The sequence below is a fragment of the Cherax quadricarinatus genome, chromosome 7 (genome assembly GCF_038502225.1).
Source record: "Cherax quadricarinatus isolate ZL_2023a chromosome 7, ASM3850222v1, whole genome shotgun sequence".
In the NCBI taxonomy this organism is placed as follows: Eukaryota; Metazoa; Arthropoda; class Malacostraca; order Decapoda; family Parastacidae; genus Cherax; species Cherax quadricarinatus.
Genome location: NC_091298.1, coordinates 15,465,691 through 15,488,863, shown reverse-complemented (window position 1 = coordinate 15,488,863; position 23,173 = coordinate 15,465,691). Strand labels below are relative to the sequence as shown.

Sequence of the window (23,173 nt, the reverse complement as noted above, 5' to 3'; positions counted from 1 at the left end):
ATTAATAAATCCCTAAGGGATTTATAAATTATTAGTGGAGGACCACAAGAAAGTACTAAACCCATAGGGGTTATACAGTGCCTGGGGACTTGGAGGATTCAGATTTGATTCATGAAAGGGGAAGGTAACTCACATTTCTTGGATCAAGATTATAATCAAATAAATCTTGAACCAGTAAAGGCCATACAGTGCTGTGCATGGGCAGTGTGCAAAGTGTAGGGTGTGTGAGGGTTAGGACTTAATGTGGGAGCAAAACTGAAGTCATAGTTGGTGCAATAGGTAAGTTTTCGTTAAAAATTAGGAGTTAATTTTCGTTAAGATGGGATTTCTAGTGAATCAGACGACTAAGTGCATTAGAGAGAAGTAGATGTAAGAATTTAATTCTGCATGCTTTCTGATAGGAAAGTCAATTAGGATATGGTGGACTGACGGTGTTACCTGGCATGCCTCACAGAGGTGGTAGATGTCTCTCCATATATCTGTGGATGAGTTGCTTATATATGATTGATAATTGTGTGAATGTAGTTACCTAAACTTGACAGAGGTGGGAAGAATATGGCCAGAAACTCAATTATGGATCAATAGAAAAAAAACTTAGTGGGCTAACTTTTGTAATAACAGTAGTTAAATAGGGAAAGGAATACCACAAATCTTGGATCATCTCACCATCATCAAGGCACCTCCCTGGAAGGGTGAGAGTGATGGTAGTCAGGAAAGGACATCAGAAGAAAGGGTAAAGGGTCAAAGTTGATGTAGCAAACTGGAGCTAGTTAAGTAATCAGTTTCATTAACAAGGCAACGGCAACATCAGCTATGGTGGCACAAATTCTGCTATCTTGATTAATGCAGTATCATATTTACGATATTACAAGCACAATATAATAAAAACAATTTCAAGTATTTGTTGCATTCCAAATGATATTCATAATTTGTCTCTAGTCACAGCAAATACTTTTGAGAGGGAAAATTTCCAAACAAGCTAAAAAATAAAAAATGGGTTGCTGGATCATCCCAGGAGGTATAGGGTTAAAAGTCCAAGTTTCAGAGGCTTGTGGGGGCATGTTTGACAGGAATGAATAGAGAGAAGTGGTTTTTAATATACTTGGAGGGTAAGGTAACTTTTATGAAGGGATTCAGGGAAACCAGTTATTTGGACTTGCATCCTGAATGTGGGAAGGACAGTGCCTGCACTCTGAAGGAGGGGTGGAGTTAGAGGGTAATCCAACTGATGTCAGTGAACTTCTGATAAGACAGCAGTTGAATGAATGATGGTGAATGTTTTATCTTCTTTTGGTTATCCTTCCTTGACAGTTAATTATTATTATAATCATATCTAAGTGCTAAACCCACAAGAGTCATACAGTATTGTCTGCCTTGGCAAAAGATAGCCATGGAGGCCAAAAAATAAAAAATGGAGATAACATTCCAGTATTCGTAAAACAAAGATATGCATGTGTAATTTCAGTTCTTAAGCTATCTTGCATGTCAAAAGAAAAATAAATCATATTTTCACAACCTTTATTGTGCATAAATGCAGTGATCTATGTGCTTTATACACCTAACAAGTGCTCACTGGAATAAGCAAAATGTATGTTTGGCAAGCATGCCCATGGGCAGGCTAAACACACACTGAACATACAAGTTTCTCCAACGTTATTATAACATTTGTCTATAGCACTCATATGTTTTTATTTACAGTATACAAATGCAAATTACATATATGCACCCAACAATGAAAGCATTGTATAAAATGGTAATATATACTAACAGTATGATAATGACACAAAGTACAGGTTATGCTGTTTTATTACAAGATGTTTAGACCATCAGGGAATTTATCAGTTCTTGAAATGAAAGTCCCCGGTGGATGAAATGTCTTGTAATAAAATACCTTAACCCACAGAATGTCATTATTATTAATGAAAGCATTGTACAATATATTTCTAAACAAACATGATACATTATTTAGCAAGCATTTCAGACTGTTGAAAGTACATAAATATAAATGAAAATTACTTTCAAATAAAAAATACAGTAGTGTAAAGTACAGTATATACAAAAAAATCACAAACTATATGTAGTATAAAAAAAATTTAATTTTGATTATTTTGTGGTAGATCAAATGTGCTAATTATAATTTATTACACTATATTACAAAATACAGCACAAAGTGTTATGCAGCACACTTTTTCTTCCATTTTCCTGCAGCACTCTAATGGCTTTAATTTCCGTGGGTTGCTAGGAAATTCCTTCATGAATAATAACCTCAAAATGTGACACTCACTGTAGTGTTCTAGCTCGATCTCTTGTGAATCTTATCAAGGAATTTAAAGAAAACATTGTGGTTTAAGCCTCGGGAAATTTGTTGAATATGAATTCGGATCATGGAAGAGGTGGAATCTTCATAGGCTCGATAAGTTGCTGGTAGGCCCAATTCCTGAAAATGATACATATCATTTATCCAACAGCTGGTAAAATATTAGCATTTATTAAAACTAAAATTGAAGATTGTTCTTTTAACGAAATATAAAGCAAATACATTAAAACCAAGTAGATAATACAGTACACACAACCCTCTTGATAATGCTGACATACTCCAAGGTCAAATAAAATTTTGTTGGACTTCATTTACATTTAAGAGTTACTAAAAGTATTAGTCAGAGGGCTGTTGAGGTGGTTTGGTCATTTAGAGAGAATGGAACAAAGTAGAATGACTTGGAGAGCACATAAACCTGTAGAAGATAGGTGGGGTAGGAGTCCTCCCAAAAAAGGTTGTAGGGAAGGGGTAAAGGAGGTTTTGTGTGTGAGGGGCTTGGACTTCCAGCAAGCATGCATGAGCGTGTTAGATAGGAGTGAATGGAGATGAATGGTTTTTGGGAAAGCAATGAGAAAAATATAAAGCACTAATGAAATGGATAAGTGAACATTTAAATCACTATTACATACCTTTATTGAAGACTCTTGTTGGTGTATGGAAGAAGAGAGGCCCGTTTCATAATGATTGAACACTTGTTGGGGGACGAATCCTTCAGCCTCTACGTACTCCTTGAATTCATCAACAAATTCTTCGGCCGCACGTTTGTCTGAACTTGCAGCCTAACCATGCCTTATAACACTGTATATGCCACTTCGCTTCTTGAATCTTTCAAACCAGCCTCTGCTGGCCTTAAATTCACTAACAGCAGCACACGTTCCAGGTATTTTCTTTACGAGATACACATGCAACTGCCTTGCCTTTTCGCAAATGATCAACTCCACAACACTATCTCCCGCTAACTGTTTTTTGTTGATCCACACCAACAACAACCTCTCCACATTATTTGTGATCTCTGTTTCATTACCATATTTACCCCTTTTGCAACTTTAGCTTCCTTGATTTCTACTTTCTTTGCCAGGATGGAACAGATTGTTGATTTCAACTTCCCATACATCCTGGCAAGCTCAGCTAAATGTACGCCACTTTCGTATTTTTCTACAACCTCTTTCTTGAATTCTATCATGTTTCTCACCTTTACCAAAAGGCTGGCACTAGGAACTTTCTTTGGGCCCATCGTGGCTTATTTCACAGTTGCATTCAATAGTTAAGCACAAAATCAATGGATTATTACGAAATGTTTCGGAGGAACATGCGAAGTAATGCTCACTCGACCAGTGACAGAGCCAGACTGAGGCACATACGCATGCATCCTGGATGGGTGGACGCATCCAATGCGTATGATTTCTGGGTGAAGGTATGAAATCCGGAGCAAAATTTCACCCAAAAAAGTGTTCTAAATCCGAAATGTACGATATCCAGTGCGTATGAAATCTGGGGTTCCACTGTATTCCAAATTAAGTTATGTAAAAATTTTCCCTAACACAATACAACAGGCCAGTTACTCTGCTATGTAAGTGAATTTTCATATACTTACCATATATAGAGCTTTCACTTTATTCACACTCTCCTGTTCTGGGTTACCATAATGCTCCTCCATGATACGACGCTGTGACGGCGATGCCCGCTGTAAAGCCACTACAGAGAGCCAAGTACATTTTCCTTCACCAATATCTGTTCCTACCTTGCCTGTCACAGATGAATCCCCAAAGCAATCTAAATAATCATCCTGGACCTGAAACAATATACAGATTTACAATATAAAACATCTCTAGCATAATACAATGCTATATTCACTGCCTAAATGGCATTTTAAATCAGGTCTTAAATACCATACCATATATCAATCCTTAAATACAGCTCCATCTCACTAAGAGTACTACTGCCTCAAGATTGTCTTTGTATAAGCAGGATACAAATCTATATGTTTTGATAGTAGCTATTCTAAGTTGTATTGTTACTTCAAATCTAAAAATACTTTCTGGATTTTGTAATCCCAGTTCCCTCAATTGACCTATTTTTTTTTTCTATTAAATACTGTAAGTGATTATGAATAAGGTGTTCTATTTTAGGGTGAAGTCATCAAAACTTTGTAGAACTTGAAATGAGTCCATAGATAAAAATTGCGAACCACTGGAGTTGACTTCATCACCATGTGACATTTTTTAGTAAACTGTTATGCCAGGGATGTGAATTACTCACTATCCAAACTCGAGATATGAATGACCTAACAAGTAACTATCATCATTTCCATGCTTTTATCAGTAAGGCTTCCACAAGATTACATTTTCTGGCAAGCAATTAGAATGCAAGTTTTTGTACAGTATCTCAAAATAAAATCTACATTTTAAGAGAGATTCATAAATCAACAATTCAGAAAACAAACCCTCAATTTAATGGACCTATTTGTGACAGACCTTGGTGGCAATGCAGGACAAAATCTGTTAAGTCATTTGAATCAAACAATGGACCAGGTCCATTGGTTACAGAATTGTCCATTAGCAAGACAATTTTATTTCTGTCCACTACAATCACCCACTCCCTCCAATTAGTCCATTAAATCAAGGGTTTACTGCTAACTTAACACAATGACTTTAGAGAAGTTTACAACTAACCTGGAAGAACTGTCCCATCTCCACCAAAATAGTGCGTGCTTGACGGTGTAGTTCTCTGTCAGTAATGCCAGCCTAAGGCAAAGTTGATCAATTATATCTCTGCATTGAACCATTTAATAGTATGCATATTATTTTCATTAGTAATTATGTTAATTTCACACCTAAACTAATTGGAATAGACAAATAATTACTGAAATATACTTAGTGAAGGAATGAATAATTATGCTCAGAAATAAATCTGGTAATATTCAATATATACCGAAAGGAAAAGGTTAAATATGTATACACTGTATAATGAAGTGTGCAGTGAGAGCAGCCTGAGGGACTGTGTTAACAGATCATTAACTTTTAGATGTGCATGTTTTTAGAGGAGTGACTGATATATCTGCTCGCTAATTAGTGACAGAGTACGAATAAATATAAACATCAAGAATTTCACAAAATGTGTAACTATTCTTGACTTAAAATTCTATTAATACATATGGTAATGCTACTATTTTATGTGTAATTTCTTAATAAATTTGATAAATGGACTTTTAGTTGCACAAAATATTAAAAGTGAAGGCAAATCAATGCTATATTATAAATATACCGTAATAAAATAATAAAAATTTAACTATCAATATATAGTAGTATACTGATAAATCTTTAAAAACGGTAAAAGGTTCAATCACAGCCATTAAGGTTCCTCTAACAGATATCATTAACTATGACTAAACATCCATTTAAGCTGCTCTACTGCTTTTCTAAAAATGCTTCATAAAGATTTATATTTTAAAAGAATCATTATCTCAAAAAAGTTACATACCAAATTTGATGAAGTGAAATTTTTTAATAAAAATAAATACCGTATATACTCGAGGTTCTAAGGTCAGTTTTTTGGAAAAAAAAAAGGGGCAAGGGGGTTAACTTGTTCATGGGTAATATTTCTGAAAGGTTGAAATCCTTAATAAATGTCTTGAACTATGCACAAGTTTTATTACATTCTGTTGATATCAACCTACCTGTTCCCCAACAATTGCCACTCATGTATCTGTCCAAACTTTGCAGCTTGTTCTACTCATTTACAACTATTGCCAAATGAATGCTTTTCTATATCCATTGTAAATCTGAATTTATACAATTTGAATCCACTGCTTCAAGTTCGATCTTATATGGGAGTGAATGCTGCAGCTAGGAGGAGGCTGAAGGCAGTGGAGATGTGGTGGTTAAGGGCAAATTTTTTTTTTTAACATGTCGGCCATTTCCCACAGAGGCAGGGTGACCCAAAAAGAAAGAAAAACCAAAAAAGAAAAAAAAAACTTTCATCATCATTCAGCACTTTCACCATCATTCATACATAATCTCTGTCTTCGCAGAGGTGCTCAGATACAACAGTTTAGATGTCCCTCCAAATTGCCAGTATCCCAAACCCCTCCTTTAATGTGCAGGCATTATACTTCCTATTTCCAGGACTCAAGTCCGGCTAACCGGTTTCCCTGAATCCCTTCACAAAATATTACCCTGCTCACACTTCAACAGCTTGTTAGGTCCCAAAAACCATTCGTCTCCATTCACTCCTATCTAACACGTTCACGCACACTTGCTGGAAGTCCAAGTCTCTCGCTCACAAAACCTCCTTTACCCCCTCCCTCCAACCTTTTCAGGGACGACCTCTACCCCACCTCTTCCTTCCCTACAGATTGATATGCTCTACAAGTCATTCTACTTTGTTCCATTCTCTCTAAATGACCAAACCACCTCAACAGCCCCTCTTCAGCCTTCTGACTAATACTTTTAGTAACTCTACACCTCCTCCTAATTTCCACACTATGAATTCTCTGCATAATATTTACACCACACATTGCCCTTAGGATATCTCCACTGCCTCCTCGCTGCAGCATTTACAACCCATGCTTCACACCCATATAAGAGTGTTGGTACCACTATACTATCATGCATTCCTTCTTTGCCTCCATGGATAACGTTTTTTATCTCCACAGATACCTCAACGCACCACTCACCTATTTTCTTTCATCAATTCTATGGTTAACTTCATCCTTCATCAACCCATCCACTGGAAAGTTGACTCCCAAATATCTAAAAACATTCACTTCTCCCATACTCCCTCCCTCCAATGTGATATCCAATTATTCTTTATCTAAATCATTTGATACCCTCATCACCTTACTCTTATCTATGTTCACTTTCAACTTTCTACCTTTACACACCCTCCCAAACTTGTCCACTAACCTTTTCAACTTTTCTTTAGAATACCCCAAAAGCACAGTATCATCAGCAAAAAGTAACTGTGTCAATTCCTATTTTGTATTTGATTCCCCATAATTTAATGCTACTCCTCTCCCCAACACCCTAGCATTTACTTCTTTTACAACCCCATCTATAAATAACCATGGTGACATTACACATCCCTGTCTAAGACCTACTTTTATTGGGAAGTAATCTCCCTCTCTCCTATACACCCTAACCTGAGCCTCACTATCCTCATAAATATGCTTTACAGCATTTAGTAACTTACTACCTATTCCATACACTTGCAACATCTGCCACATTGCTCTCCTATCCACTATCATTTCTAAATCCATAAATGCCATGAAAACTTCCCTACCTTTATCTAAATACTGTTCACATATATGCTTCAATGTAAACACTTGATCTACACGTTCCCTACCCATTCTAAAGCCAACTTGCCCATCTGCAATCCTGCTCTCTGTCTTACCTCTAATTCCTTCAATAATAGCCCTACCATACACCTTACCTCGTATACTCAGTAAACTTATTCCCTTATAATTTTTACAATCTCTTTTGTCCCCCTTCCCTTTATATAAAGAAACTATACATGCTCTCTGCCAATCCCTAGGTACCTTCCCCTCTTTCATACATTCATTAAATAGAAAGATCAATCACTCCAACACTGTATGTCCCCTTGCTTTTAACATTTCTGTCATGATACTGCAGTTCCAGGTGCTTTACCACCTTTCATTCTATGTAATGCCTCACACATCTCCTCCACACTCACATCTTGCTCTTTTTTACTCCTAAAAGATGTTATACCTCCCTGGCCATTGCATGAAATTACTGCCTCCCTTTTTTCATCGACATTTAAAAGTCCCTCAAAATATTCCCGACATCTACCCAATACCTCCAGCTCCACATCTACTAACTCCCCTACTCTGTTTTTACTGACAAATCCATTCGTTCCCTAGGCTTTCTTAACTTGTTTATCTCGCTCCAAAATTTTTTCTTATTCCCACAAAAATTTCTTGACAGTGCCTCTCTCACTCTCTCATTTGCTCTCCTTTTGCACTCTCTCACCACTCTCTTCACCTTTACTCTGCCCTTCTAAGGGCAATATGTGGTGTAAATATTATGCAGAGAATTCATAGTGTGGAAATTAGGAGGAGGTGTGGAGTTACAAAAAGTATTATTTAGAGGGCTGAAGAGGGGTTATTGAGGTGCTTCGGTCATTTAGAGAGGATGGAGCAAAATAGAATGACTTGGAGGGTGTATAAATCTGTAGTGGAGGGGAGGAGGGGTAGGGGTGATTCTAGGAAAGGATAGAGGGAGGGGGTAAAAGAGGTTGTGTGTGCAAGGGGCCTGAACGTGCGGTAGGCATGTGCGAGTCTGTTAGATAGGAGTGGAGACGAATTTCTTTTATGACCTGACGAGCTGGAGTGTGAGCAGGGTAATATTTTGTGAAGGGATTCAGGGAAACTGGTTAGCTGGACTGGAGTCCTGGAGGTGGGAAGTACAATGCCTGCACTTTAACCCTTTCAGGGTTGACAGGACCTCTCAGAGACTTGTTCTCAGGGTCAGCCAAATTTCAAAAAAAAAAAAAAAAAAAAAATATTAGGAAAAGATAGAGAATCTTTTCCCGATCATAATGACACCAAAAGTATGAAATTTGATGGAAAACTTACGGAATTATGCTCTCGCGAAGTTAGCGATCTCGACGATGTTTACGCATCGGCTATTTTGCCCACTTTGAGCCCTATTTTCGGCCAATTCCAGTGTACTTGTCGACAAAAATCATAACTATTTCGCTAGAACTCCATTTTTTCTATCAAATGAGTACAAGAAACCACCCATTTACCGATTTCAACTATCCAATACAGTGGTCAGAACTTAGCAATTTTGCCAATTTCACACAAATTTCAAAAGATGCCAATTTCCGAATAGGGTCCAGAATAAACAAGAAAGACATTCCTGGCACTAAAATAACATTTCCTCTGTTCATTAATCACGTCCCCATGCCCCTCTTACATTCTTTTGCTTTCCAGTTTGAATTTTTATTCTCACAAAAAAATAGAAGATTTACTGTTATGCAGACTACTGCATTAGTGTAGAAATGGTAAAAATAATATCAGAGCATTTGTGAAAGAATATTAGACTCACCAGTTGACGTGTATTGGATGCATAGCATGATTTGTTTACTTTTGAACTTTGGTAAAAATCGAACATTTCTGCTACTTTGAGCTCAATTTCAAGGTACTTTTCTTTGTAAAACCAGTCAAAATCATCTCAATTTCTGTAATATGTCTTCCATTCTATAAAATGAGACCTGGAAATCTAGAATACAACAATAAATACCATATGAAAATACAGCACAAAGTCGCTGTTTTTATCCAAAAACATGGTCAAAGTTTTTTTTTCTCATTACGCACGGTGTGCTGCAGGTTTTTTTTTTTATACCGTGCACACTGACCACATAGACCCATTCTTTCATATGTAGGCCTACCAGCTTTCTCTCACTAGATTTGAGGGCGCTAAAATTTAGACATACTAGTACATCAAAAACCCTGGTGCATAAGCCGTACTAGTATGACCGAAACCCTGAAAGGGTTAAAGGAGGGATCTGGGATATTGGCTGTTTGGAGTGACATCTAAACTGTCATAGCTGGGCACCTCTGTAAAGACTGATTATGTGTGAATGATGGTGAAAGTTTTTTTTTTTTTGGTCACCCTGCCTCAGTGGAAGATGGCTGGCATGTTAAAAAAAAAAAAAAACATAAGCAAGCATGGTTGAATGAGAATAAAACCTACTAGCATGGTTGAGCAAGGGCAGGTCATGTGGAGATAGTATGTGGTGCATAGGCAGGGTAAAGTTGTCACCTGACTGCAGTGTCTTATTGAAGTGATATCATTTTCACAATTACACCAGAAATGCTGAATCCCCAGACTTTTATATGACTGAGTTAGATACTGGTATCACATTCATTACCAAACAATGCTGCCTCTGTAAGTTGTCCTCTTTTATTAATAAAGCAAACTAGATTCATCACATTTAGATTCCCATGTGTTCTATGAAGTGTCACACATGTTGCTATGATTGTTGTGGATTCTTGTTATATTGAGGGTATTATTAGCCTATAGTGGTCTAGAGATGTTGCTGACAGGCAGATAACACCTAGTAGAAGTTACTACAGTCTAAAATGAAGCATGGAGTGCCAGCCCACAGTTCTTCAAAGAGGAGCGTGATTACATTCCACAAGTATTCAGCCACTTACATTTACCACCATAATTCATCTTTAGTGTACTTGAGATGATTTTACCTCAACAAAACATAGCTGTCAGGTGACAATGTGGGCCCACTCATGCCCACTCACTACAGCCACCTGACATGACCTCTCTTCATTTTCAGTATACATACTTTGTACAGGATTGACAAAGCCCATAGTGGGTGAAACATATTTTTAATAAATGTCCTAAGTTTTGCACACTGGTCTTTATCCCACAGTTTGCTGATATTTTTATACTTTGCACTTGAACATGTACAGAACAGGGTACTGGTATTACAAGTTCTCAAGGGTTGTTCTGCTGTTCCTCTAAAACTAGGGTAGATGCATACATACATAAAAAATTATGGCTTTTGTGGCAAAAGAAAAAGTCGAGTCAACTTATACACAAAATCAGGCTATTATCGAGTATATACGGTAGCACTATAAATGGCATTGCATAATGACAGGGGATAAAACTATATAACCAATACATAGAAAAAAGAAATGCTGCCATAGAAATTGCTGTCAGTCAGCAGCAGAGCCAGGAAATAATCATAAGATAAAATCAATTACAGTGTGGTGACTATGTATAAGTCTGTTTGATCAAACTTTGGATAACATTACATTTTCTGGTATCCAGCATAACAGTGAAATGAAGTTAAGTGCATTACTGTAATCATCAACCCACAAAATCCCCATAAGCAACAAGGGGCCCCATTCCCCTCTCCATGCTTTCCCAGATTTTACCATCATATGAAGCAAAATAAATCTCACTTGGTGAGACAACATGGTGCAAAGAGATACATAGAAAGTACTAGCAAAGAAGAAAAGCATATTATTAGCAGAATTCTCCCAATAAACAAAAAAATATTATAGCAAAGATGGTATTAATAACACTTATGCACTAAATGTGAAAAAGCATATTAACCCTTAAACTGCCCAAATGTAGATCTATGTTTGCGCACGTAGTGCTCCGACCTTGATTTTCTCCATAAGTAAGAATGTAATAAAAAAATGTAGATCTACATTCGGAGTGTTACGCGAGCGAACGTAGATCTACGTTTGGACAGTTTAAGGGTTAAAATAATAAAAGAGGAATATTTTGGAAAGTGCTAATTATTAACAGTTTTAAATTAAAATCATTAAGATGTAGGCATAATGTTTTTAATCAGATAAACAGCTAACTACAAATTACTTGCCATTACTTAAAATTTTAATGATAATATACCTAAAACTTAATTAAAAGATATTATTCAGCCCTTGGCTCACTAACTTTTTCAAGTTTCCAGCACTTTTACATACACACTACCTATTCACTGAGCCTATTTCAGGTATAAATTGCTATATTAATGATGAAATACTTTATAATCTTCTGCACCAATTTTTTTTTTTTTCATAATTTGAAATTTTGGCCTCCGTACCATATAGCTGGTATCAGAGGATATTTCCCTATCTAGGTTGGTAGACAGCAACCATCCAGGGAAATGGTATTATTAACTTGTCATATGAGTGATAAAACTAGAGCCTGTTAATCCTTTAACTGCCCAAACGTAGATCAATGTTTTATTTTTCCTGCCTCTAAATTTGGCACGATTGGCCTGAGATGCCTGGGCAGCATAGAATGGGTCTTAACACTTGGTGAGCACAGTATTAAAAAAATTTGGGACCACTTAGTACCTTGTGGGAGCACCAGTTCAACTGAGCATTAGTTAGAGCAAACAGCGTGGCAAACACCAGGGATTCAATGATGTCATGTAGTATTAACACTCCCCTTTTAAGAGGAAAGTGATGTTGACCCTGAATTTAGTGGCTCTGAGATGGATGTGGCCATGAGTGGCTGAGGAAATGTCAAAAACCTCAATAATAGCCCATGTGCAACATTTGTGCCACATCCTTTCAATTTTGATACCAATGGTAGTGTCATCCTGCCAGAATGTCCTATAACCTATGTCATAATTGAAGAGAAATGATTCTGGAACATGTGTAATATGTGTTTGGCATGCCAGCTGGCTGGATGGGTGGCTGGCTGATTGACTTTGGCTGTCTCAATCTCCATCTGTCTATATCTATCTCCATCTGTGTCTGTCTGTATCTGCCTCTATCTCTATCTATCTCTTGTCTCTATCTATCCTTGTCTATATATGTGTCTATCTGACTATATGTCTATGTCTCTATCTGTCTGTGTCTATCTCACAGGTACACCTAAGTACAGTTATCATTTTTTTTTTTTTTCAACAAGTCGGCCATCTCCCACCGAGGCAGGGTGACCCAAAAAAAAAAAAGAAAGAAAATCCCCAAAAAGAAAATACTTTCATCATTCAACACTTTCACCACACTCACACATTATCACTGCTTTTGCAGAGGTGCTCAGAATACAACAGTTTAGAAGCATATACGTATAGAGATACACAACATATCCCTCCAAACTGCCAATATCCCAAACCCCTCCTTTAAAGTGCAGGCATTGTACTTCCCATTTCCAGGACTCAAGTCCGACTATATGAAAATAACCGGTTATCATACATAGTGTAAATTACCTGGGATAACCCCAAAAATCCAGACAAAGTGTTTTACTGTTTGTCGATATAAGGCATAATAAGCATGACTGGCAAGGAATACGCATTTTCACTTGTTCAGGAATCAGACATGATGACTCTGCATTGTGTGTAATACCTGTTGGTTCATGAGTGGCTCTCTCTGAGACAGAGACGAGCAGACAGAGAGACAGGAAGACAGACACATGGGCTGACAAAGACAGATGAGCAGAGACAGAACTAAACAGACAGACAGAGACATGATCACGAATATCAGTGCTGCACCGTCAGCAGTGGAGTGACACTCATCTTACACAGTGCTTCAAGGAGTTTAATATACTCTAGCATGTCTAAAACATTGTTGGGACCTATAAATACTTTGTATAAATTTCTAGACAATACTGTGTGACCATGGCAAGTGAAAATGTTCACCTGTCAGTGTGTTTGTGACTATCTGATTACTATTTCAGTACCTATTATTAGTGTCAGAACAAAGATTGGCTATAAAATCACAAGAACTACTATAAATTGTAATTATCAGAACATAAAAATTATGTAAATTAAAATCAAGATGAGAAAAAAAGGTATATTGGCAAGCGGCAGGACTCCATGTTACCATCAGGTGAGCAACCAGCGCCAACTTCACGGCCTTATATCTCGATAAGTACTGACCCTAAATTTTTTTATTATTACACACAGAAAATTGCCCTCATTATTTAAAAAAATAAAAATATTTGGAGCACTAGCAGTGAAAACGTAGATCTACGTCTGGACAATTTAAGGGTTAAGTATTGGAGAGGATTGCATTTTTTGTCTCAACATCAAAATATTTGGGAAATCTTAATAATTCATACTCACATTTATTACATACTGTAATTACCATCTATATTTTCCTGTGTATTTCTCGAATCAGTTACTAAATCTAAAACTCATCTTTCCAAAATCTTTAAGCAAGTTTAGATCCCTTTTCCTGTAGCCATGCTCATCTTAGGTAATTAAATGGACTATATATAAGAAAAAGAAAACGAAGGAAATTATGAAGCTTGGGGTGTTTGCATTTACAATGGTGTAGTACAGATGTTGATTGTTAGAATTATGAATGAGAGGAAGCTAGATACCCTAGCACTGAATGTCACAGTTAAAAGGACTGGGGAGAATTTGAACATAAAGAAGTTGAATATAATAATAGTACCTAAGACATCAAGATCAAAAGGTGTTGAAGGAACAGTTTTTGAAAGAAATGAAGGGATATAATGTTGAATTTAAGAATTCTGTGATTTAGAAAGTGGGATTTTACAGGCTGATAATAATGAGCTGATGTTTGTCGGTATTAAGTTGACCTGTATTTTTTGAGGATATTCATAGTAGATTCTCAGTGCAAGTGAAACTGAAACTTTTAGGATGTCTTCCCAGGTGAAGGCAGAGATGGAGGAAGCCAGGAAGGAGAGAAAGCTTCTCAAATAAAAGAACAAGATTCATCCCTAGAACTAGGAAAAGGATACCAGCAGTAACAAATGAATACTGGTCTAAGAAAGGATTAGAGCCTAAGATGAAAAAAGTTAAGGACAATGCTGTCAAGATTACTGATTTTTTTGCTTTACTGCCAGACAAACGTGGTTCAGTCATCAAGAATAATAACAAAAGACACTAGCAGAAAAATGTTTTTGCGGCTGATGAAATTTTTGGAGGGCTTTTTGTAACAGGGATATGAATAGGAGGTAGAGAATGTGTTTTCCTGGGGGTGGTATCAAGATATAATTAACAGATTGAGAATCCTGAAGGCAGGTAATTGGAGTAACCCCCTGTTATCTGCCTCAGCACTGGAGGAAATGATGCTGGGAAGCATAGGAGAGAGCCTTCTTACCAGATACTGTATAAAGACTTTGCAGTCATGTGATTCAATCAGCTGTGTCCACCATGATGCTGGGCAAACAAGATGTTTTCATTCACTAGCCAGCGGGTGTGATGAAGCTATAAAGTGTGGGATAAACATGTCACAAAGTCGCATTTTAGTCACTGATCACCCAAGGCATCTGATAGAACAAGGATTTGTGAAATACAAAAAGTGGCAATTTCAGGTGCAAGTGATCCAAACATAGCACCTCATGGTTTGTGTACAACAAACTGGTAGACAAGCTTCCAAGTCTAAAGTTTGGCAAAATATATACATATCTACCTGATGGAACACCCTTCACAATATCCAGGAGAGAAGACTGAATGCCTACAAAAGCATGGAGAGCTTAAAGTATTTCCAAACTAGCTAAATGAATGATGCCATAATATGCCACATACAAGACAAGATGATGTACATCATCGCTGCTAAGATAAGCGAGACCTTAATACATGTACGTATTACTAAATGTGTTTTATTTTAAATATCTCAACATTTATAAATTTATTTAATTTGTATTATATTAATAAAATAAACAAATCAGATATACTGATAATGTTAGAGTTTATTTAAAATATAAACATGTGAATGCTGGGCCAAATATAAATAAAAATTTGTCACAAATATTACATATATAAACTTTATGTATCATTTAAATAATTCTGTGAAACTGAGTGAAACCCTATTCTTCACACATCCATACCTGTACGGGTAACCTTGGGGAGGTGCTCACACATAGAAGTCACAATTGGTTGCATTTGAAGTTGCTGTGATACTAAAATTTGTGATGGTCTGCACTGAAAAGCCATGTTCATGGAATAATCTAAGCCAAGAATCAGTCATGAGGGTGGAATATACTGAGGCAAATAAACTATCAATTTTTAGCAGAAAATAAGGAAAGCAATATTTACTTAACATGCCAGCTCCACCTGCAACTCCCAAAGAAAAAAAAAAAGGTAGGTCTAATTTTTTGAATCGAGATCCCTTGAAGGGAGAAACTCCCCAAGTCCTACTACTGATCGTTGCTAATCACTTTACATGACAAACTTTATTGATAGGGCTATGCTTAAAAGTCATCTCGTCTCTCAATACTAACTAAACCAACCAAAACAACTTCTAATCAATCTGAAGCAACTCTCCCAAATATTATATTATATGACCTCTAGTCTATTAAAACATCTGCCAATCCATAAAATATTACTGTCTGAACCATTACTCGTAATATTGTTTTTATTATGTGCAAGTTCAAGCTTATTATATTTACAAACCTCCACCTTAACTACCTCGCATTACCTGGAGAGGGTTTCGGGGGTCAACACCCCCGCGGCTCAGTCCAAGACCAGGCCTTGTGGTGGATCAGGGTCTGATCAACCAGGCTGTTATCACTGGCTGTACACAAACTGACATACAAACTACAGCTCAGTTGGTCAGGTACTGACTTCAGGTGCCTGTCCAGTACCTTCTTGAAAACAGCCAGGGGTTTACTGGTAATCCCCCTTACAAATGCTGCGAGGCAGCTGAACAATCTTGGGCCCCTGACACTTAATGTGTTGTCCCTCAGTGCACTCATGGCACCCCTGCTCTTCATTGAGAGAATGTTGCATCTCCTGCAGAGTCTTTTGCTTTCATAGGGAGTGATTTTTGTATGCAAGTTTGGTACCAATCCCTCTAGGATTTTTCAAGTGTATATTATCACATATCTTTCTCTCACCTGCATTCCTGGGAATACAAATCAAGGGATTTCAACCATTCCCAGTAATTTAGGTGCTTTATCGTACTTGTGTGTGCTGAGAAAGTTCTTTGTACACTCTCCAGGTCAGCAATTTCATCTGCCTTGAAGGAGGCAGTTAGTGTATAGCAGTATTCCAGCCTAGAGAGAACAAGAGATTTGAAGAAAATCATCATGGGCTTGGCATCCCTAGTTTTGAAGGTAGATACATTGTTGTGGTCTTTGAAGGTGAGACCCTCTGACATTATCACTCCCAGGTCCTTCACATTACTTTTTCACTCTATGATATGTTTAGAATTTGTTGTACACCCTGATACAGTTTCAATTTCCTCAAGTTTTCCATATCTGAGTAATTTTTATGTGCTAGGATTAGTCTGCCCAAAATGCCCTGGCATGATAGTGACTTTCTTTGTACTTAACAAATCAAAGTTTTAACTACACACTGTTACCTTTGCAAAGAAATAAAATCTTTATTCTTTTATTCTTTAAAGATACTACAGGTATTAATTTCTGCCCTCTTCACTTGAATAACCCATAGCACAGAAAATCTTAGGAGCCTCAATATCCCTTAGCTAAAGAATGTTTTGCAGTGACACAAGAAATAAATACACTATCACCAGCACATGTTTGGATAAGCAATATGGTGGATGCCTTGCCCTGTGAGGCCAAGTGCAAACTCTCTGTAGTGGAGCAATAGACAACGAATTGGCAACGAATGGTTATTCCATATTAACTGGTGTTAATTGCTGGCTGGACAAGTACTGCAATGACACTGCAGCCATTTATTGATAACTGGATACACATCTGCAGCAGAACTGACGTGCATGCCTGGGAAGGCATTCTTCTATCTAGGATAGCTAATTCATACAAGGGGGCTGCTGTTGCTGCAATGTACTTGGCATTAAACTAAGAAAAGTTACAAGTACAGGTAGGTTGGTAGGTGGGTTTGGGGAAAGGGGTTGTGGTTGCAGGGGTCGAGTCACAGCTGCTGGCCCTGCCTCTTCACTGACTGCTACTAGGTCTACTCTCTCCCTGCTCCATGAGCGTCATCGTATCTCTTCTTAAAGCTATATGTGGATCCTGCATCCACTACATCACTCTCCAGACTGTCCCACTTTCTGACAACTCTAGAGCTGAAGAAATACTTCCTAACATCCCTGTGACTCATCTGAATCTTCAACTTCCAGCTGTGACCTCTTCTTGCTGTGTCCCATCTCTGAATCATCCTGTCCCTATCTGCTTTGTCAATTCCTCTCAGTATTTTATATGTTATTATCATGTCCCCCCATCCCTTCTGTCCTCCACTACTGTCAGGTCAATTTCCCTTAACCTCTCGTCATAGGACATACCCCATAGCTCCAGGGCTAGTCTTGTTGCAAACCTTTGCATTCTCTAATTTCTTGATGTGCTTGACCAGGTGTGGGTTCTATACTTGTGCTGCATACTCCAACATGGGCCTGATGTACATGGTGTACAGAATCTTGAACAATTCCTTACTAAGGTGTTGAAACATTATTCTTAGGTTTGCCAGATGCCCATATACTGCAGCAGTTATTTGGTTGATGTGCACCTCAGGAGATGTGCTCAGTATAATACTCACCCAAGATCCTTTTCTTTGAGTGAGGTTTGCAGTCTTTGGCCCCCTAGCCTCTGCTTTGTCTGCAGTCTTCTTTGGTCTTCTCCAATCTTCATGACTTTAGACTTGGTGGGGTTAAACTCCAGGAGCCAGTTGCTGGACCAGGCTTGCAGCCTGTCCAGATCCCTTTGTAGTTCTACCTGATCCTCATCCAATTTAATTCTTCGCATTAGCTTCACATCGTCTGCAAACAGGGGCACCTCGGAATTTATCCCTTCTGTCATGTCATTAACATATACCAGAAATAGAACCAGCCCTAAAACTGACCCCTGTGGAACCCCACTTGTCAAAGGTGCCCATTCTGACACCTCATCATGTACCATGACTCATTGTTTCCTTCCAGTCAGGTATTCTCTGATCCACTACAGTGCCTTTTCTCTTATTCCTGCCTGCTCCTCTAGCTTCTGAACTAATCGCTCATGTTGAACTGTATTGAAAGCCTTCTTACAGTCCCAGAAAATGCAATCTACCCTGTCTTACTTCTGTCACCTTGTCATAAAAGTCCACTAAATCTGTGACACAGGATTTCCCTTCCCTGAAACTGCTCTAGTTATCATTTATGAGATCATTCCTTTCTAGGTGATCTACCATTCTTATCCTAATAATATTCTCCAAGACTTTGCATACTATACATGTCAGTGACACTGGTCTGTAGTTTAATGCTACCTGTCTCTCTGCTTTCTTAAATACTGCAACTAAATTTGCTGTCTTCCACACCTTAGGTAGTTGCCCTGTTTTGATAGATGTGCTGAAGATTGTTATTAGTGGCACACACACTGCCTTTGCTCCCTCTGTCAGGACTCACGGAGATATGTTGTCCGGTCCCACTGTCTATGAGGTATCTAGTTCACTTAGCAGCCTCTTCATTTCCTTCTCTGTTGTGTGCACTGTGTCCAGCACTCATTGGTGTACTCCACCATTCTGGAGTCCTTTCTGTCTCCACTGAAAATACTTCCTTAAACCATGTGTTGAGCTCTTCACATATTTCTCTGTTGTTTTTTTGTGATATTCCCTCCTTCCTTCCTCAGCCTGATTCCCTGGTCCTTGACTGTCGTTTTCCTCCTGATGTGACTGTACAACAGCTTCGGGTCAGATTTGGCTTTCGATGCTATGTCACTTTTGTACTGCTGCTGGACCTTTCCCCTTATCTGTGCATATTCATTTCTGGCTCTTCAATTAATCTCCCTATTTTCCTGGGTCCTTTGGCTTCTATACTCTTTCCATTCTCTATTGCACTTAGTTTTGGCCTCTAAACCTCTGGGTGAACCAAGGACTAGTCCTGGTCTTCCCAATGTTTCTGAAGCCCTTGGGTATGAACCTCTCTTATGCCTCTTTACATTTTGTTGTCACCAGTTCTCTTTCCTAATGAACCTCATGCAGGAAATTTCTCATGCCTGTGTATTCTCCTCTTCTGTAGCTGGGCTTCTCCCATCCGACTTATACTGCTTCCCTCGCCACTTGTAACTCTATGTACTCAAAACTCAGGACCACACGATTATTTGCTCCAAGGGGCCTTTCATCCATGATGTCCTCAATGTGTGTCAACCACCACTCTGTTGCTGTCATCATATTCACAAAAATGCTCACCTAATTGTGGTTGCAGGGGTTGAGACTCAGCTCCTGACCCCGACTCTTCACTGACCGCTACTAGGTCCACTCTCTGCTCCTTGAGCTTTATCATACCTCATCTTAAAGCTATGTATGGTTCCTGCCTCCACTACATCACTTGCTAGACTATTCCCACTTCCTGACAACTCTATGACTGAAGAAATACTTCCTAACATCCCTTTGACTCGTCTGAGTCTTCAGCTTCCAATTGTGACCACATCCAATTGTGTCCCATCTCTGGAACATCCTGTCTCTGTCCACCTTATCTATGCCATGCAGTATTTTGAATGCCGTTATCATGTCTCCCCTAACCCTCCTGTCCTCCAGTGTTGTCAGGCTGATTTCCCTTAACCTTTCTTTGCAGGACATTTTCCTGAGCTCTAGAACTAACCTTGTTGCAAACCTTTGCACTTTCTCTCATTTCCTGACATGCTTGACCAGGTGTGGGTTCCAAACTGGTGCTGCATACTCCAGTATGGGCCTGACGTACACAGTGTACAATGTCTTGAATGATTCCTTACTAAGGTGTCGGAACGCTATTCTCAGGTTTGCCAGGCGCCCATATGCTGAAGCAGTTATCTGGCTGATGTGTGCTTCTGGAGACATGCTTGGTGTTATGCTCACCCCAAGATCCTTCTCCTTGAGTGAGGCTTACAGTCTTTGGCCACCTAGCCTATTCTTTGTCTGCGGTCTTCTTTGCCCTTCCCCAATCTTCATGACTTTGCATTTGGCGGGGTGCGTTTGGCATGTATGTGTAACAGAAAGAGTGGAATTAGGGTTATGGATTAAAATAAGTTATTAAGGTAGTAAATTAAAATATATATACATATATAGCATCAAAAACACAATGTAAGAAAACACATTCAGGAATACCGGGCAATGACAAAAATAAACAGTGGAAAGATGAAGAGAAACAGGGAGGGATACAGAAGTAAACACTTTTACAGCATATATTATACAAACAGTAGTGGTCCTAGGAAACAAAATAAATGAACTAACATTAAATGTTGATGATATTGCAATAACTAAAACATGGTTAAATTTGAAGAATTGAGATATGGCTTCTGAATGCCACATACAAGGATTACAATTATTCCACACAGATAGACAAAGAAGAAAGGGTGGGAGTAGTGCCTTATGTCAGAGGAAATTTGAACTGGTTGCATCAAAAATTATATAAAATCCGAAGAAACCAAAACTGAGTCTATTGGTCACAATTATCCTAAGGAAATAAAATACCAGCCCCAAAACCTGGAAAGTGATCAAGAGAGACTGGTCTAACATTTATGTACAAATATTCAGGCACTGGTCATGTACACAGAGCTGTTACAGTCTGTGGAAGTTCTTGAAACACTTCTCTACACAGTGGTGTATGGAGAACAAGCTATGCACACACAAAATGTGTGCAGACACCAAAGTGCAGACAAGATAAGATAAGATTTCGTTCGGATTTTTAACCCCGGAGGGTTAGCCACCCAGGATAACCCAAGAAAGTCAGTGCGTCATCGAGGACTGTCTAACTTATTTCCATTGGGGTCCTTAATCTTGTCCCCCAGGATGCGACCACACCAGTCGACTAACACCCAGGTACCTATTTGCTGCTAGGTGAACAGGACAACAGGTGTAAGGAAACGTGTCGAAATGTTTCCACCCGCCGGGAATCGAACTCGGGCCCTCCGTGTGTGAAGCGGGAGCTTTAGCCACCGGGCCACCGGTGTGTCTGCACTTTGCTTGGTTCCTTATTGTGTGTACACAGATATACCATCTCTTCTGAGCCCATTTCTTCTCTTCTGTAGCAGGAAGTGTTGTTAAGAATTGATCACCAAACTTCAATTGAGAAGATATTCAATGATCATCTCTCAGGAATATTTTTGGTGCCCGAGCATCACTTCCAGTCACTATATTCTTGAAATCAAAAACTAATCGTTGATTCCATAATTATCATTGCTGGAAGCATTAATGGGAAACAAAACGCATTCAATGTGCCTGGGAGCAAGGCCTTCGTATCTGCACTGCATGGTGAGCAAGGCATCCTAAATATAGCATTCCCACAATGCACTACAGGGGACCCAATTTTTTGTATGTTGCCAACACTGACTGCACAGACCCGATTCTCTCATTAGTATGTCTACTAGGCCTCTAGCATCAAATATGAAGCCATTAGAACTCAACCACAGATCCACAGTAGGGACCCTGGCATCAGTGATAGTTCTACATGACAGCCAGTGAGAGGATTAATGACCTTGACTAGGTCATTAACATAAAAAAAGACAAACATTAAATTTGGAGGAGGATACTACTGAACTTCATGAAGATTTGGACAAGATAATGTCATAGTACAAAAAGTGGCAGATGCAGTTCAATGTTTAAAAGTACAGTCATAAACCTTAGCAATGAAACTAACCCTTACTCTTATACACAAGATGCAGAGTTTGATCAAAGAATGTAAAAAGATTTAAGTCATGCTAAACAAAATTCTGATGCCAAGATGGAGTGCCCAAAAATGCATAATAAGGCTAACACATTACTTGGATTTATAGCAAGAGGAGTCTAAAGGTTATTCAACAGCTCCATGTCATTTGTAAGTACTCGCTGATATTATGTGGTTCAATTTTTATCTCCATATTACAAAATGAATTTAAATGCAATGGAGAATATACAGAGGATGACAAAATGCACTACATAACTGCACTCTAAAAGAGGGCTGGGAATATTTGCTATTTGAAGGATCATCTGAATTATCATATCCATGCCCCTCTGGCAAGACAGTGGTAGTGTGAATGATGGTGAAAGTGTTTCTTTTTTTGGGTTGCCCTGCCTTGGTGGGAGATGACCAGAGTGTTTAAAAGCAAGCAATAAATGTTGCATATGAAGACAGATTGAGATCCCTAAACCTGAACTCTCTTGAAAGACAGAATGATGGGAAGATATGAATGACGTATACACATTGAAAAGAGGTTTAAACAAATGCAATATAAATAGGGTACTAAGAATATCTAGCCAATAAAGACTCAGAAGCATGGATTCAAGTTAAATAAATTCAGGTTTAGAAAGGATATAGGAAAGTACTGACTTAGCAACAGTTTAGGTCAGTGGAATAATCTGCTGAGTTCTTGAAGCCAACACTAGATTTTAAAAATAAACTAGAAAAATTTCAGTCAGAAGGGTTGGGTTGGAGAATGACCTACCTAGCATGGGCCAATAGGTTTACTACCATGGTCCTCCATTCTTATGCAGTTAGCATAGTATATGAACCTAACTGTGAGAAGAATGTAGGAGGACAGTCTT

At 38.4% G+C, this 23,173-nt stretch overlaps 1 protein-coding gene across 6 annotated transcripts in view; it reads right to left on the bottom strand.

Moving 5' to 3' along the window:
• Positions 1-1,501: 1,501 nt before the first annotated feature.
• The window catches only part of Fpps (Farnesyl pyrophosphate synthase), a 120,230-nt gene continuing 98,558 nt past the window's right edge, over positions 1,502-23,173 (bottom strand). For all 6 annotated transcript variants that reach the window (XM_070082317.1, XM_070082320.1, XM_070082321.1 and 3 more), the window contains 3 exons: positions 4,990-5,061; positions 3,912-4,109; positions 1,502-2,437 (listed from right to left, as the gene is read on the bottom strand). In XM_070082317.1, coding sequence (XP_069938418.1) covers positions 2,294-2,437; positions 3,912-4,109; positions 4,990-5,061 — 414 coding nt within the window. In that variant the 3' untranslated portion in view covers positions 1,502-2,293. The remainder of the gene's footprint in view (positions 2,438-3,911; positions 4,110-4,989; positions 5,062-23,173) is intronic.